Source organism: Lathyrus oleraceus, chromosome 2, assembly GCF_024323335.1.
Source record: "Lathyrus oleraceus cultivar Zhongwan6 chromosome 2, CAAS_Psat_ZW6_1.0, whole genome shotgun sequence".
Classification (NCBI taxonomy): Eukaryota; Viridiplantae; Streptophyta; class Magnoliopsida; order Fabales; family Fabaceae; genus Lathyrus; species Lathyrus oleraceus.
This window is the reverse complement of record NC_066580.1, coordinates 67,322,035-67,338,716: the sequence shown is the minus strand read 5'-3', so window position 1 is coordinate 67,338,716 and position 16,682 is coordinate 67,322,035. Positions and strand designations below refer to the sequence as shown.

Below are 16,682 nucleotides of genomic sequence, written 5' to 3'. Positions count from 1 at the left end.
AACACTTGGTGTGCAAAAGCACTCCAAGTGATATTTATGTTGAGTAAGTGATTTCAATTAGTCTAGTACAATATCTTATTGTACTTTGGATTTAAAAACAGAGTTTTAACTTCTTACTTAATTAATATCAAGGTTTGATAAAAGTGCTTATACAAAAATCACTTATTTTTAAGTCAAAAACAAATATGCTAAAAAAATAGAGAAGACAAAGATTTAATGAGGCAATTCCCCCGTCGTCCTCGCTTCGGGGTACGTCTGCCCTCAATTCTAAAACAAGAATTGAGATTGCTTTAATAGATATCACCTGTTGAGTATAACAGTTTATACAAGGATTGAAAAGCAATTATACAACAGAATTCTCAAGACGTTGAATGTTGCATTCACTCCTTGTTCCTTGATTCAAGGTGAATCAAGTCCTTCGATTGTTGTTGATAGACCTCCGATTCCAGCCCCTTTGTTGAATAACTCTCAGTTCTTCAAACCCTCGGCCCGACTGATCTCAGCTATAACAAATCGAACCCGAAACCTTCCCTTCAATATCACTGAATCCGCTACTAGATTGATGAAGACTTCATCTTCTCAATCACCTTCGCTCAGCTGAAAATTGATGAAGAAATCGTCTAAAAAAACCCCAAAATCAAACCAATCTTGGAGGACAAAACCCTAAAGGTTTTATTCAAGAAAAAACCTGTCGCAAGCTTCAACCCGAACCGGATTCCCCAATCTCGGCTTCGAACGTTATCACCTTTAACCAATCACAAAGCACTTCAAAAATGGTTGTGTGTAATTGATGTGTTGTGAGATGTTGAAGATGAAGATGAAGAATCTTGGACACCTATTTCACTTTTTCTTGTTCTTTGTACACTTGAATCAATTTGTCAAATGTTGGTTGATACAAGTAACTAAACTTCTATTTATAGTGACAAACCAACCAACCAACTTAACAACTTTTCAAACAAAGTGGGAATTACTTAAAAACTGTGTTTACGCACGAACGGTCGACCATAGCAGATCTATGCGTCGACGCATAGCCTGCAGTTTTGGACAGTCTGAAAAACACATCAGTATGCGTCGACCATAGGTCGGCGTGCGCTGACCCGTGGTTCATGCGCCGATCCTGCGGTCGACTCAATCCTTCGTGCGCTGACCCGTGAGGAAATGCACTATGTTATGCGCCGACTCTGCGGTCGACTCAAACCCTGCAAATCTGCAAAAATTTGGATTTTTGTGGTTTTCATGCATTTTGTCATGACCACATTTTATCCACATATGTTGTATGAAATATAACAGTTTAGATGAGCATAGAAAAGGATATGATAGGTGATATGTTGCATTTGTTTTGTAGAGGTGGAATCGACAATGCCGATTCATCCATAGTGATAATTTGTCATCATCGAAACCTATGATCGTATGTTGTATGACAGTTTGCCCTTACAACCGATAGTCTAGGAAGACTCATATACCAACGTAGCGCCACATCTTTGAAGGTTCCCATCATGAGTTTATATTTCAAGGAGTCGGAAGCCCCGACAATTGGCATCTGATTATTGAGTGATATTATATGTTCCTGAGGATCACTTTTCCCATCAAAAGATGGCAAAGGTGTCGACTTAAAATTCTCTGGGACTTGATCATCCCAAATCATTTCTGATAGATGTTAAAGATCAAAGAGCTCTTCCTCATCCCCCCCGGTACTTTGTGATTGTTGCAAAGTATGAACACTTTCTTGCAAAGATTCGTTCTACTGGTGCAGGTTCTCCATAATTTTTAGGAGATAAGCCATGTCTAGGGGATGGTGATCCTCGCTTATGCTAGGAGATGATCCAGACATATCGTTGATGATGATGATACAATGTATGCTTTTTCTTACGAGGCCTGGGAAAGTTTTACCGAGGCCCCACGGTTGACGCCAAATGTTCTTTCTAAACACTATTTTGGAGAAATCTCCCTAAAGCCTAGCCAGGAGAAATCACAATTTTCCTATTAATTTAGGAGATATTAGTTGTCCTCTCTTCCTCAGTTAGGAAGTCACCTTTTATACCCATTCCATCATCAATGACCCCTTTAAGGATGCCTCTTCATTTCCTATGTTAAAGCCACCTTCAATAACGTTTATCGTCCCTCATAATTATCAAGTAACGTTTCTCCTATTAATTTGTGTAACCTCTATGCAATAAATGACCATTCATATTTCCCGATTGCAGTTACTCTGAGATCAGATCCGACCTGTTATAGTTTGGTAGTGCTACTTTATCTTGACCGGCTCCAACTTGCTTAGGATCATGTTTATCCGACTTATTTACTCTTATACTCGACTTGCAAAAGCTCGAACTTAAGAAATTTTATATATCAATAAAAAAATATTCAGATTATAATCATTTTATGAACTTTACCGAAACTTTCTTAACACCGTGAATATAAGTTACAAATATTTTATGTCAAGGATTTATGGAGTATCTTGAGTAAAATTAGTGTGAAACGAAGACCCACTATAACTAAATAAATATAGATTATGACTCATTATTGAATAAATTTCACATAATTAATGTAAATATATTAAACCCACTGTAACTAAATAAATAAAGACGATGACTCATAATTGAATAAATTTCACATCGATTAATATAAATATATTACACCCACTATAACTAAATAAATAAAGAGTATGACTCATAGTTGGATAAATCTCACATTGATTAATATATAATATATTAAATTGGCTTATAGATGGATTATTGAGTAATCCATAGTGGGTTACTCGTGATTAACATTAACAAAGTACAGTATTATAAAGATTGAAACAGAAGTCTTCCAGACATAAAGTTATGGCAACAACATTAGATAAAACAAATTAAAAATGAAAGGAACTCAGCGTCGAGTTTTTGTGTTTTCTTATCCCATTTTATTGAAAAGTCTCCCTCATTATCTAGTACTTGCATCATGCACAAAACATGTTTCAACAGAGCAAGCCATTGCTGACTCATAAGAGCAATAACAACATATTTAAATTTACAATTACCATATTAAACACATAGTGTTAGGGAAAATTATAGAACCTAACTAAAATATTTAAAAAAACCATCCACCTTCTATTTTTTTTACTGATCTAATGATCAACATTCTAATTTTCAAAGTTAAATAAATAGAATAGTTTGAGTTCAAATAAGTGTAATATATGTTACTATTTACTGCCATCTCCTTTTATATCGATTAAAATGACACTTACATCTCTTTTTAATTTTAAAATATGACATTTCATAAAATTTACTAAAATAACACTAATACTTCTTCAATTATAAATGATAATAAAAAATCATAAATATATATGATATTTATCTATAATTTTTGTTTGTTAGTAAAAGTTCGATTGATATAAATATGTTTATGGAAGATTCGGGCATGTTTAAATTATAAGAATCATTTTATCAAACTTAAGATGAATATAACTTTTCCTTAAATAAATTGAATTGGTGGATGAGTAGTGTTGCATCATCAAGAACGGAAGAAATCAAATTAGATTAAAGACTCATCTAAATAAATATTAATAAATAATATAGATTTATCTAAAATCTTGAGATATTGAATATATGGATTTTCTCATTTATAAAATATTTAACAAATATATTTAGTTGATTTAAATAATTAACTAATATATTATTGATTTAAATAACTATAAATTACTTGTTTAGAATTCAATCACAAGATAATAATTATTTTTATTTATGTATTAATATAAATAATTTATGAGAAAATGGATGATATCTTGACAATTTAAATTTATTTTATACTATCAATCAATGACGACCATGCATTCTGTCAAGTCAGACTAATATTTATATGACATGACAGAAATTATATTTTTATTAATTTTTTTTACGTGCATTACCATTAAATTTATAATTTATTAATATTTATAAATCAATCATTTAAAAAAATTAAATTATTATAGTTGATGATTTGGCTGTAAAAATATTTTATGAGTCACCCTATTCTTTATCTCTACAAATATTTAATTGAGTAGTAGTATTGGTAAACCGATAAAAAAATAGATACATGTATATACAAAAAGTGAAAAAGAACAATAAGAATAGAAAAAGAAAAATGAAAAAGCACACTAATTAACTTGGACTCTTGTCACATGCAAAGGAATATTGTAGGGCACCACTTTCCTTTGGCATTATTCAATGGATTATCAAATTATTTAAACTTTAGAGCACATAACTACTATAAGCAACAGCACATTTCAAATATAAAAACAATAAACCATTTGATAAGATCGAATCATACTTTACGAAGCATCAAACAGTAATTGTTTATATTTGTTAATCTTCCCTTTTTAAAGAATAAAGTTAATACTTTATCGATTAATACTTTTTATTTAATAGTTTATTTAGGTGTTGTCTTTTATTTCTTTGACATGTTGTGTACAATATTCTGATTTGTTTTTTTTAAGTCTCTATACAATGCTCTGATTTTTTTTTTTATAATAATAGTGTTCATCGTTAATTATTAGATAAATACGAGTATACATGTTGCAATTTGGTAAAAATAGTTAAAATATTATTTATTCACTCTAGAATTTGCAAAAAATAAAGTTGTTACTTTATTAATTAATATTTTATGTTTAGTAATTTATTTATACATTATCTTTTATTTTATTTTTTGACATGTTGGTTATCTGTGCTCAGAATTGTTTTTATTATATGTCTTTGTACAATACACTGAATTGTTTCTTTTTTAAAACAATAATTATTAGATAAATATAAGAATACACAATTAAATATGAGAATATATCATAGCAACTTAGTAAAAAAAATTAAATTAATATTTATTCATTCTAGACTTTGTAAAGTATAAGGTTAATACTTTATTAATTAATATTTTCTTTTTTCATACTTTATCAACGGATTATAATGTACCGTATAATATTTTGGTTTGAATATTTGAAAAAAAAATTTAAATAAGTGTAAATTGTAGAATATAAAAGTAAGAGAGATAGATTTTTTTTTAATATTAACATTTTTCACGTTTAAATAAATAACAAGACTAAGTATGTGTTCTGTTTCAAATTTACATTTGGCAAAACTAATTGTAGAAATATAAAATAATTTTGCTATTCTTAGATGTTTTAAGTAGAATTAATTATGACTTTAAAATAATAATCTTTAATTAAAATTAGATTTTACAGTTTTTAACTTTAAAATTGATTCAACCGTTTTTGACCTTAAATACAACTTTTAAATTCAATTAATATTTTATATTTTTAGATGTTTTTAAATAGAATTAATTTTGACTCTAAAATTAATTGTTATAAGGTACATTTTATTTTTTTAAATTCATTTAATTTAAAATTAAAATTTACGGTTTTTGAACATTTTTTTATTTAAATGAGAAATTTAAATTTATTTATATGTATTTAACTTAACTAACAAATTCCAATCCAAAACATTCAGTACCAATATCTTTAAAATTGCCTTTGACTACAATTTACATTGCTCGGAACAAATTATTATCCAAAAACAAGTAAATTACTAGCACTATTAATACTAAAACTATTAAAACTAAAAAAGTTGAAACAAAAATTAAAATCAGATTGGATAATTATAAATTATCGGTGGTTCTTGAATCAAAATCTTTGGAAAAGATGAATCAGTTTTAAGCGAAGCTCTACACAAAGGACAACTCGAACGATTCACGAGCCACGAGTCAACACACTCACAGTGAAAACAATGATTACATACCGGCAACACTTTCAGCTTCTCACCATCTCTAAACGCGCTTAAACAGATACAACACTCGGTTTCTTCCAACGCGCGGTTGGAAGAATCCGTTTGATGTAATATGATAGGAAGCTTCTTGATCGCGGCGGCGTCGAGTCCTTCTGACGGTGAAGAGCATGGTAATGTCTGCAACGGAGTGGCGTTTGGCGATAGAAGAGCGCGGTTGCGGAAGATCCATCGGGCGCAGAGGAAGATGGTGGTGAAGAGGATGATGATGGAGAAGATTGCGATGAAGAAGAAGAATTTGCGGCCTTTCATGTGGAGAGTTGGATCTTCGGTTTCTGGATCGAAGCTCCAGTCGAATGGCTTACCGGTTTGGGACGACATGAGGAGTGTGGTGGTTTGGGGAAACTGTTACGGTGGCTGCGGCGGAGAAATGTAAAGTGCGGTGTGAAAAAAGTGAGTTGAGTTGTGTTGTGGTGGTAATAGGAGTCTTCTTAGGAAACGGTGAATATATATATAACATTATTTATACTCGTTACTTTTGGCGATTACGCGTTAATTAATTTATAACGTGAGGGATATTTTAGTTAATAGTAATTAATTTTTTTTAAAAGTAAAAACAATTTATTGAAATTTGTGAATTAATTATTAAAAATTGATAACTAATTTTGTTAATTGCATTTTTTTTACACAAACTTTCTATCTCTAGATTTCTTAACATGAGTGATTACAGGTTAGAATTATCTTTTTTAATTGAATTAAAAATATAATATCATTTAATAGAAAAACTAAAAAAAAGTAAATATAAAAAAAATAGTATAAATTGAGACATATTTTAGAAATAATATAATTAAATAATTTTTTTTGTTAAATCTTCTTATATTTGATACTAGTATAAATATGAATGTGTTTTGTATTTATATTCAGGTTATCCTTTGTATTTATTTGACCTTTATATATATATATATATATATATATATATATATATATATATATATATTAATAAAAAGAATTAATTAATTTTAAATACATTAATTAATTATATTAATTCTCATCAAGTAAATAAAAGGGGAGTGATTGAATAAGAACCGAACTAATTGAGTGAAAAAAATAATGAAATATGACAAAATTGGTTAGATTTGCTTACATTTAGATTATTAAATGTGGAATTTGATGTTTAGAATCAAAGTGTAGAAAATAGTCTTTTTCGGTAAAAAATAATTACAGAAAAAAATGTTGAAATATAGAACTATTAAAAAAAAACTTTTAATGTTTTATTTTAACAAAATCTGGACAAGTTATTATCTTCAAAATATCAAATAAAATGAGATGGGTTGAATAATTTGACTATAGACTTTTGGGAGATTGACTTCAAAGTTATATTTATTTTAAAAAGAGTTAAATATTTTTTGCATTTAAAATTTTTAAATTTAATTTCAGTAAAATATTTTTTTTGAGTTATTTAGATTTGAGATTAACTTCTCACCGTTAATATATATTTTTATACTATCAGTGTGCCATAAATATTTATATTTGTAATTTAAAAATGATTATTTGGTTATTTAATTACAATAATTAAACTACCGTTTAAAAATGGTTACACAAACTATATTAATTTTTTAAATAATCATAATTACAAATGATAAAAATTTGATAGTACTTTTTTAAAAATAAAACCCCCAATGTATTTAGAAAAATTTGACCTACAAAAAAAAATAGGGGATTAAGACAAAATCCACTCAAGAGACAATAAATTTAAAGAAAGATAAATATAATCTATTTTTTTTACAAAGTCACTTCTGAACCCATAAAGAGTTAAAAATTTGAATGGAATGTTAGATTTGAGGCCTAAGAAAGCAAAAATGTACGCAAAGTTAAGAGTACATGGCACAAATCAAGATTGTTGTTTAGAACACAAAGCTAGGAGTTGTTTTTTAAAATAACTAGTAATTTAAAATTAAATTCCTAAATAAATAATTTTTCAAAAAATATATCAAAATAATTTTTTTTTAACTGATGCGTCAAAATACAGTAGAGAGGATCAGACCAAAACCCTCTCAGTGAATAACAAATTTATAATTAAGAAGACCTATTTTATTCTTAATTACATCCGAGATAATGACCTTAGGCTACATCCAAGATAATGACCTTAGGCGGCTAAATCCAAGAAAGAGGCAAAACAGAATTTATAGTTAAGAAAGCTAATAAATCCGCACAATTGTTGCTTTCTTTGAAAATATGAGAAATATGAAATCTTAAATTCCTAATTTTGACTAAACAATTGAGTCAGATGGTCCTAATATGTCAAGGAATCACATAGGGATCCTTAACCACTAGCAAAATAAAGGAGGAGTCGATTTCTAGCAAAACACCATTCCAACCAAAGCTATAAGCAAAATCAATTGCTTTAATAACTTCAAAAATCTTCACAATATTTGAGGAAGAGCAAACAATATTCTCAGCAAAACCAAAAACAAAGTCCTCCAAATGAGTTATGAGCACCGCAGGAGGCCCAATCAGAGGAGAATGAGACGTATGCGTTGCACTTCAACCAACCAATAGCCGAGCACAACCAAAAAACCTCAATAATCATAGACGCCTTATGCGGATGCAAATCAACATTGAAGTCCTTGGTAATGGTAAACTCATGCATGGAGGAGTTCACCATTTTAGCAGTAATATTACCTATGAAAGCAACCTCAATAAGGATTTGGCTTAGGGTCGTCTTATAATGCTTAAAGTCGTTATTGAATCTTACTTGGTTACAGGCTAACTAAATGTTATTGATGATGAGCACAATGGAAGCCTGAATGCTAACTTTGCATTGAGGAATCCAATTCCTATCACAAATATCTAAAATTCTAAGAAGATTAAACACAATAGCAAGTTTAATAATATTAAAAAAACAAGTGCCAAATATGTAAAGCAAAAGGTAAATGAAAGAAAATATGCTCTGTTGATTCCTGATTTTTGTCACAGAGGCTGCACATCAACGGATAGAAGCAACCTTTCAACATGAGATTATCATCGGTAGGAAACCGATTATGCCATAACCTCTCGACAATGAACACATTAGAAGGAGGGATATCAACATTCCAAATATGTTTGAACCAATGCTTAGTAGATGAAGTAGTTGACTTGAAGCTGTAAGCATCTTTGAGAGTTAAGTTCCCAAAACTAGAGTGAATCCAAATCTTTCTATTAGCCATGATATCCATAGGGATAGAAATTCCATCTTCAATCAAAGATAATGCCAGTAGGAAAATACCAAGAACCATTATGTAAAAAAATCAGAAACCAAATAATTAGTATTAATATCCTCAGGATCTTGAATCCTAGAAATCAAAGGGGGATCACACCAATGATCAAGCCAAAAATTAGTGTTATTGTCGTCATCCAAAATGATTATAGTGTTATTAGACACACCCTCCACCTCACTCTTAATGATGCTCCAAATGGATGAAGCAATATGGTACTTTATAGGAATGCCACCTCTGAGCACTCTAGCTTTTAACAAAAGAGCCTAACTTTCAGAAGAGTTCAGGAGATCCCAACAAAGCTTTATGTTGAAAGCATCATTAAGGGTAGCAATGGACCTGGGACCTAACTCTCTTGATCCAAAGGCTTGCACACCTTAGCCCAAGCCACGGTGACAAGCTTGGAATTAGTAATGTCCCCAGACCAAATGAAATTTGATACATTACTCGAAGAAACCTTATACCACAATCAAAGAAACCATGCATCTTTCTGTTGAATGAAAGAGAAATGTTAGAAGAGTTGAGAATGGTCCATATCCAATTTGTAAAAAATCATTGAAACCCAACTGCTTTAGGACCTGCATAAAAAAAACCAATTAATAGAATCAAAAGCTTTTATAATATCTACTTTCGTGACCAAGTTAGCCTTATAGGACTTCTTGTGCATCAAGTTGACAACCTCATAAGTAAGCCATATACAATCTTGGATGCATCTTCCTTGGTTAAAACCCTTTTTCTCTTTAGAGATAATGGTTGGCATAATGAGAGCTAACCTGTCAGCAATAACCTTAGAAATAATTTTAAATTTAAAGTTAGCTAAGGCAATAGGTCTAAATAGATCAATACATTCCGCATTAAAGGTTTTAGGAATGAGAATCAAAGTATTGGAATTGTAATTAGGCATAATCCAAGAGGAAGTACATAATTTTTTAATCGCTTCAATGACATCTTGATGAACAATGTCCCAATAATATTGAAAGAACAAAGCTCAAAATCCATAAGGGCCCAAAGCTTCCTCTTTATTCATGTGGAAGACAACTTCTTTGATTTCTATGTTAGAATGGATTCTAATGAGCATCTGATTGGTTTCCAGATTGATGAGATTGGGTATGCTATCTTTAATGACATCAATGTCAACAATAGTTCCCCTTGGATAAGCGAAAAGATTCTTTTAGTACTCAACCACATGAGATCCAAGAGTATCCTGATCAGAAATGAGTTCCTCGTCAATGTTAAAAGAAGATATATGATTAATAGAATTCTTGATCTTTGCAAACCTGTGGAAATATTTATTGTTCTTGTCTCCTTCCATGTGCCAATTAACTTTAGCTTTTTCTTTCCAGAATAAATTCTCCTTATGAAGGGCATTCTCCAATATGGTCAAACAAAGCTTTTCTTCCGATAGAAGGGCCTTAGAGTAACCATCATCCTGAATCAAACTCTACACAGTGTTAAACTTCTCTTTTTCTTCATTGACTAATTGATGAATGTTACCAAAAATGTCTTTGTTCCAAATTTTTAGATTTTTCTTTAGCAACTTGAGCTTCTCAGAGAGGATAAACATTGACCAACCTGAAACTTTAGTCATCCAAGAGATTTTGACAATATCTAAACAAAGAGGGTGAGAGGTCCACATATGCTTAAATTTAAATTGCCAAGCAACATAAATAGAGGGAAAATTGAAATTAAGCTTTAGAGGGAAGTAGTCAGATCTTACTTTAGTTAAAGAGCAGCAAAAAGTTTGCTTGAAATAGGACAACCACTCCATATTGAAGATAGCTCTATATAATCTTTTGAGAGTAGTAGCAGTACCCGCCCTCCCGTTAGACGAGGTGTAGTAGGAGTTAATGGTAGGCAAATGAATTAAATAATTCAGATTGGTCTAATTCCTGGAATCCTAAAAATATGGAGTCTTGTCGAAGAGGAAGTATCAAGATGCCCATGAGCTCCCAACACCACATTAAAATCACCTAAAATATTCTAAGGAATTTTATGATTGGAAATGATGTTAGAAAGGCCATGCCAAAGAAGTCTCTTTTTGAGATAGCTGGTGGAAGCATAAACAACAATCAACCTAAAAGTTTTATTCCCTAAGCTAGAAGAGAAAACCATATGTTGTTCATCCATTGAAATAACAACAAGTTCCAAAGCTAACTTACCAAAACACCAAATGTTAGGAAGGTTGTTAGTCTTGTAGTTAACCGCAATTAACTTCAAGCCTAACTTGTAAAACCAATTCTAAGGGAAGTTAGCATAGTCCATCCATGGTTCAGAAATAAAGAGGAAGTAAGGATTATTCTTGACAATCAATCTTCTACGAACCAATTTAATAGGGTTATTGGACAAAACTCTAGAGTTCCAAAAGATGCAAATCATCTCAAAGGTGCATCAAAGCCAACATTCGATCTGGTAATGTATCCCCTAACTAACTTTAGCTTTTTCTTTTGATTTTTACCTCTCACCGATGTGAAACTAGGAGCCTCAATAGGCAAATTATCTCGATCTATCATATCCTTATCCTTCTCATTGTGATTTTCTTGTAAAGCATCCCAGGATTTTTGTAGGAATTTTTGATTTTGTGTTGTATTGTTGAGAGGGGAATTTGAATCAGACTCATCATCAATGATTTATGTAGCATTAACATATTCCTTTCCTTGAGAACTATCATCAGACTCACTTGTTTCAACTTCCTCAACCACCAACAAATTTTGGAATTTATTTTGAAGAATTGGAGATTTAATAATACGACTAGTATGTGCTATTGACTCGGTATTATGTTTATTCCTATTCATCCCATCCAAAGGCGACATGCCATTTTCATTAAAAATATTTTTTTTTGTCCAAATCGTAAAGTTTTGCTGTAGCATCCTTATCAGTAGCATTATTCTGCACCTGCACATAACTTGTTTCTACTCTAGCCATGGGTATATCCTTCGGAATATTATCCTGCTTGATGTTTCTTTTGCATCCATGAATTCCATGACCAAAAACTTTGCACAATGAACAAAAAGACGACAAGTTCTCGTATTCTATTTCGACAAAAATGCGAAGCCTTGTCGCTCGACCAAGATGTTGAAAATAGGAGATAAAGATAAGTCAACATCAACCAACACACGAGAGAAGTGGACAAACAGACTATTGAACATGGATTTTGAAGCAACTGAGTCGGTGCAAATGGGCATATCGACACTACTCGCGATTGCAAAAAGAATGTTGGGGCGCCAATACTCATGTGCAATACCAAACTTCCTAATCCATACCTAGGAATTTAACGATTTTTGCATATGTAGATTGAAGTCATTGGTCCACATCAGAAGTTTGAGGGTTCCCGACGACAAGTTCCAACCACCATTGGACATGGCTCTTTTCACATCTTCTAGGGAGGAGAAAGAAAACTCATGGAACCATTTCCGTAGGGAAGTTATCCCCCAACGACCGAGGGTTTTCCATAAAATAAAGAGCTTTTACTTCAACGCTACTACTATCAATGACATTGTTCCATTGGGCCAGATTACACGACCATGAAGATTGTGTTTTCAGGCCTCAATACCTGCTAAGTACTCCTCCTCCGAAATGGAAATAGCGAGTTTGTCTCCTTTGAGACGCAGTTGCGGCAGCTGGGAGGAGGGAACATGACAGACATTAGAAGTATCACTAAGAGCTTGTGCGAACAATTTCGTTTTAGAAGCGGAGGGTTAAAGATTTATGTTCAAAGCTGAAGGCGGAGGCGTAGCCCTTTGGTTCACATAGTTTGCTTTTGGGAAAAGGAAAAGGGTTTCTATAGTGAGGGGACTAAGGTACTGTTTGGCTCGACTTTTTGTTGACTTATCTTCTACTTTAAAGGAGAAGTATGGCCAAATAATATTTAGAAAAATATGCTTATAAAAAAGTGACTTTTCTATTAATAATAAAAATACGATTTAAGGAACTTCTAAAATAGTTGAAAAAGAAACTTTATAAAAACTTTTTGAAACATTTACTCGTACATAACTACATATATCTTCGAATCCCAATGAACATAATTTATACTATCAAGATATAAGAAATTATTTTTCAATTCTTTATACCAAGATATATATTCATAATTCTTTCCATATTACTTTATTTTATCTAATTAAAAAAATACTCATTCATGTGTCAAAATTATCGATATTGTATTAAACTATGATGGAAGATTATAGAATCTATTAGTTTATTTTGTTAAAATTATTTATTTAAAAAATAATTTTTTTCATGATGTCAATAATTTTTTATAAGTGACTTTATTCACTCACGCGCACATTTTTAAATATTTATAAAAAAATATTCATTATTTTTTTTTAAAAATATTTCATATGTTTTATTAATATAGTAGTATTTTGTTATAATTTATGTAAATCAAATATATATATATATATATATATATATATATATATATATATATATATATATATATATATATATATATATATATATTATTTTTATATGTATGAATCAAAATTAGTATTTTCACTTGCAAATATTATATATCAAACACTTCCACTAAATTTGAAGGAAAATTGTATTTTAGTATTTTCTCGGTTTCTTACATTAATTCATTCATATATATAAAAAAATACTTTTAAATATACATCAAACGATTTTTAAATTGGAAAAATATAAGTATTACCAAAAAACTTTAATTTTATTGATAAAACTCTTATTTTCACCTTTAGTTTAAAAGTAATTTTTACAACTTGAAAAAAGGTTAGTCAAACCACTACTAAATCAAAGAGAATGCAAGATCAGATAAAGAGAAGGAGAAATCAAACGGAAATACAAAACACAATCGAGAGGGTTGAACGAGATTGAAAATCTAAGTTACAGATTGGGGAAGATTGAAATCTCCATCGCCAAGGAGGTCTCAGGGAAATAGTAAGTCTTCTCAAGACTGCAAATACATGTCCAATTTTATAAAAAAATTTCAAATTTTTATTTTTATTATTTGGAAATGTGTGTTGATATTTTATTATTAATTAATTATTATTATTTATCATAAATTTTTGGTAAATTTTAATATTGAATTATTGATGGAAATTTTAAAGAGTCATAAAAAATAAAGAGTGCTATTTAATCGTCTATTTTATATATGGGTTATAATTTTTCACTAATGAATAATTGTGGCTTATAGAAGTCTTTTAATTAATTTTATTTATTTTAATTAAATAAAATAGAAAAATATTATTGGTGGAGGTGTTTGGTAGAAATATATAGTGATAGTAGTTTAAAGTATGGATTATAATTTTGAAAATTTTGGAGGAAAAAATTGACGAAGACATTGTAGAATTATAATATAGTATAATATAATATGATTGTAATTGTTATTTGCGTAATTATTATTATTTATTATAATATGTGTTCAATTTTTTGTAATTTTTCAGTTTTATTAATAATTTGGAAATGTGGGGTTGATATTCTATTGTTATTTAATTAATTAATAATTACTCCATTTATCTGATAATTTTAACATTAAATTATTAAAGATAATTTTAAAAAGTAATAAGGAGGACTATTTATATGAGTATTTTATATATGAATTATAATTTTTCACTCAAGAGTAATTGTGATTTTTAGAGATCTTTTAATTAATTATAGACTAAATTATAATTTTGATCCTCCATTTATCTGATTCATCATATTAATTTTTTTATTTTAAATTTAAACTGATTGATCCTCCTATTTTATATTCACACGAACGGTAAAAAAAAAAAAACATGGTAGCATAAATATGATATCAAATGGAGTGAAGTTTCTTTCTTGTAAAACCAAGAATATTAAATTTTCTCCAAAATAAACTAATATTAAAAAAAAACAGATACACATAGCAATATCGTTGTAGTATTATTACTTGCACTTTAATTATTTTTTTACAAAACATCTTTGATGTTAATTAATTTTTTTTGTCGCATTTCAATTTGCAGCCGGCTGGAATGTTGGAAAATAATCTATTATTCTATAATTATTTAACTAAACACGTTAACACTCACACAAAACCAATGAATAACTATCAAACTCTAACTATTACTAATAATAATTACATATATGGTCAAACAAAATCTTCAACTTCATCCAAAATCACGTTTAGATTCATTTTTTGTAGATAAGATTAGCATCTTCAATTTTACTGTCTTTTCAGTTTTCACGTTACGCATTTAACAATGAAATTTCTTACCGTTCGTTCCCAACTTGTTTCTATATTCACCCAATCGTAAATAATTGGTAAATTTTTTTAATTAATTTTCTAGCAACTAAAGTTGAATACTTTTACCTCAAGAAGACACACGTACACAATATGAGATTTTTAAGATTGTTTTTTTTAATGTTGTTACCGTACTTGTTTTCGGTCCATTAGAACTTGGTCAAGAAGCTTTTGTGGTTTATCCATTCTACATGATTTTTTTTATATGTTTCGTACCAATAGATTTGATGTTACGTCCAACATTTGTCTTTTATGTTCCACACGCTATTTTGGCTTGGCAAAACGAATAAAATACAATGATATTAGCTCGTACTAATAAAGAAAAGCTATTGAGTGAGACATTCTTCCAACGTAAAATCTACGAACACCAAAATACAACAGCTGATTTGCTTGACCAAAAAAACATAAGTTTGTATGAAATAAAGAGGTAATGGCTGTCAAGTGGATAATTTCCGACCGGAATTGTCATATTTTTAATGATTAGTTTTAATTATAATTTAAGTAATTTGTAGGAGCATTTGGATCAAAAGAAACAACATTCTTTTTAAAGGAGAAATTTGCGATGCAGGAAAGATTATAAATAATATCAAATTAGTTGTTTGAATTTGAAATGTAATAGGGATGAAGTCTAGAATCTTTTAATAAATATCTTTTTATATAAAAATTTTATTTTCTCATTTAATATCCGATTCTAGGACCGTCTTAACCAATATTGAGACGCGAAACATTCTAAAAATTGAATATTTATAAAATAAATTTTGAATAAATTTTTTTTGAACTTTTTAAGATGTAAAATCAGTTAAATAAATTAATTAACATAATTGTTTTTTTGTAAAAAAAAAATTCAAAATATAATAAATTCAATTCATTTAATATTTGTTCATACATTATTATCTTTGAGAGAATTTCATTAATTTTAATTTTGAAAAATTACATTCTACCTGAACAATATTTACAAGAATTGTTAACATTATTCTATAAGCAATATAGATATTTTAAAAAAAATCAATTTTTTTTACATAATTAATTACGTTAATTGGTGTATATTTTTTAAATGTGTAATTTTTTTAAGTTTTATAAATATATTCAATTCATCGATATCTAAATTTTCATTTATTCTAACGGTTTAAGATTAAGGCAATATTCTTTTAACATTTCATTGTCTAATTGTCTAATGATCTAATTTTCTCGATGTTAAAAAGAAACTCCAAAATCATTATACAATTTAAATTGTTGAAACCTATTTTAAAAAAAGTCATTGTTTTATCTACTACATATAAAAACTCCTATGCTTTATCTACTGCGCTAAAATATTCTAGCTATAAAACCTATTTTAAAATTAAGTAATCCTTTTATCTACTATGCTAAAATATCCTTTTGAAATGATTCCTAAGGACATATAACAACTTTGCTATCGATATTCTCATTAAATTTTTTATTTCTATGAATAGTTCATTTTCACAAAATTTGCTTTCTATATCCATT

The 16,682-nt window shown here is 29.3% G+C and overlaps 1 protein-coding gene across 1 annotated transcript; it reads right to left on the bottom strand.

Annotated features, from left to right (window-relative positions):
• Nucleotides 1-5,433: 5,433 nt before the first annotated feature.
• LOC127118133 (RING-H2 finger protein ATL66) lies at nucleotides 5,434-6,238 on the bottom strand. The gene has a single exon (XM_051048279.1). It carries the CDS (start codon nucleotides 6,105-6,107, stop codon nucleotides 5,589-5,591), a length of 519 nt encoding a protein of 172 aa, XP_050904236.1. The 5' UTR covers nucleotides 6,108-6,238; the 3' UTR covers nucleotides 5,434-5,588.
• Nucleotides 6,239-16,682: the final 10,444 nt, after the last annotated feature.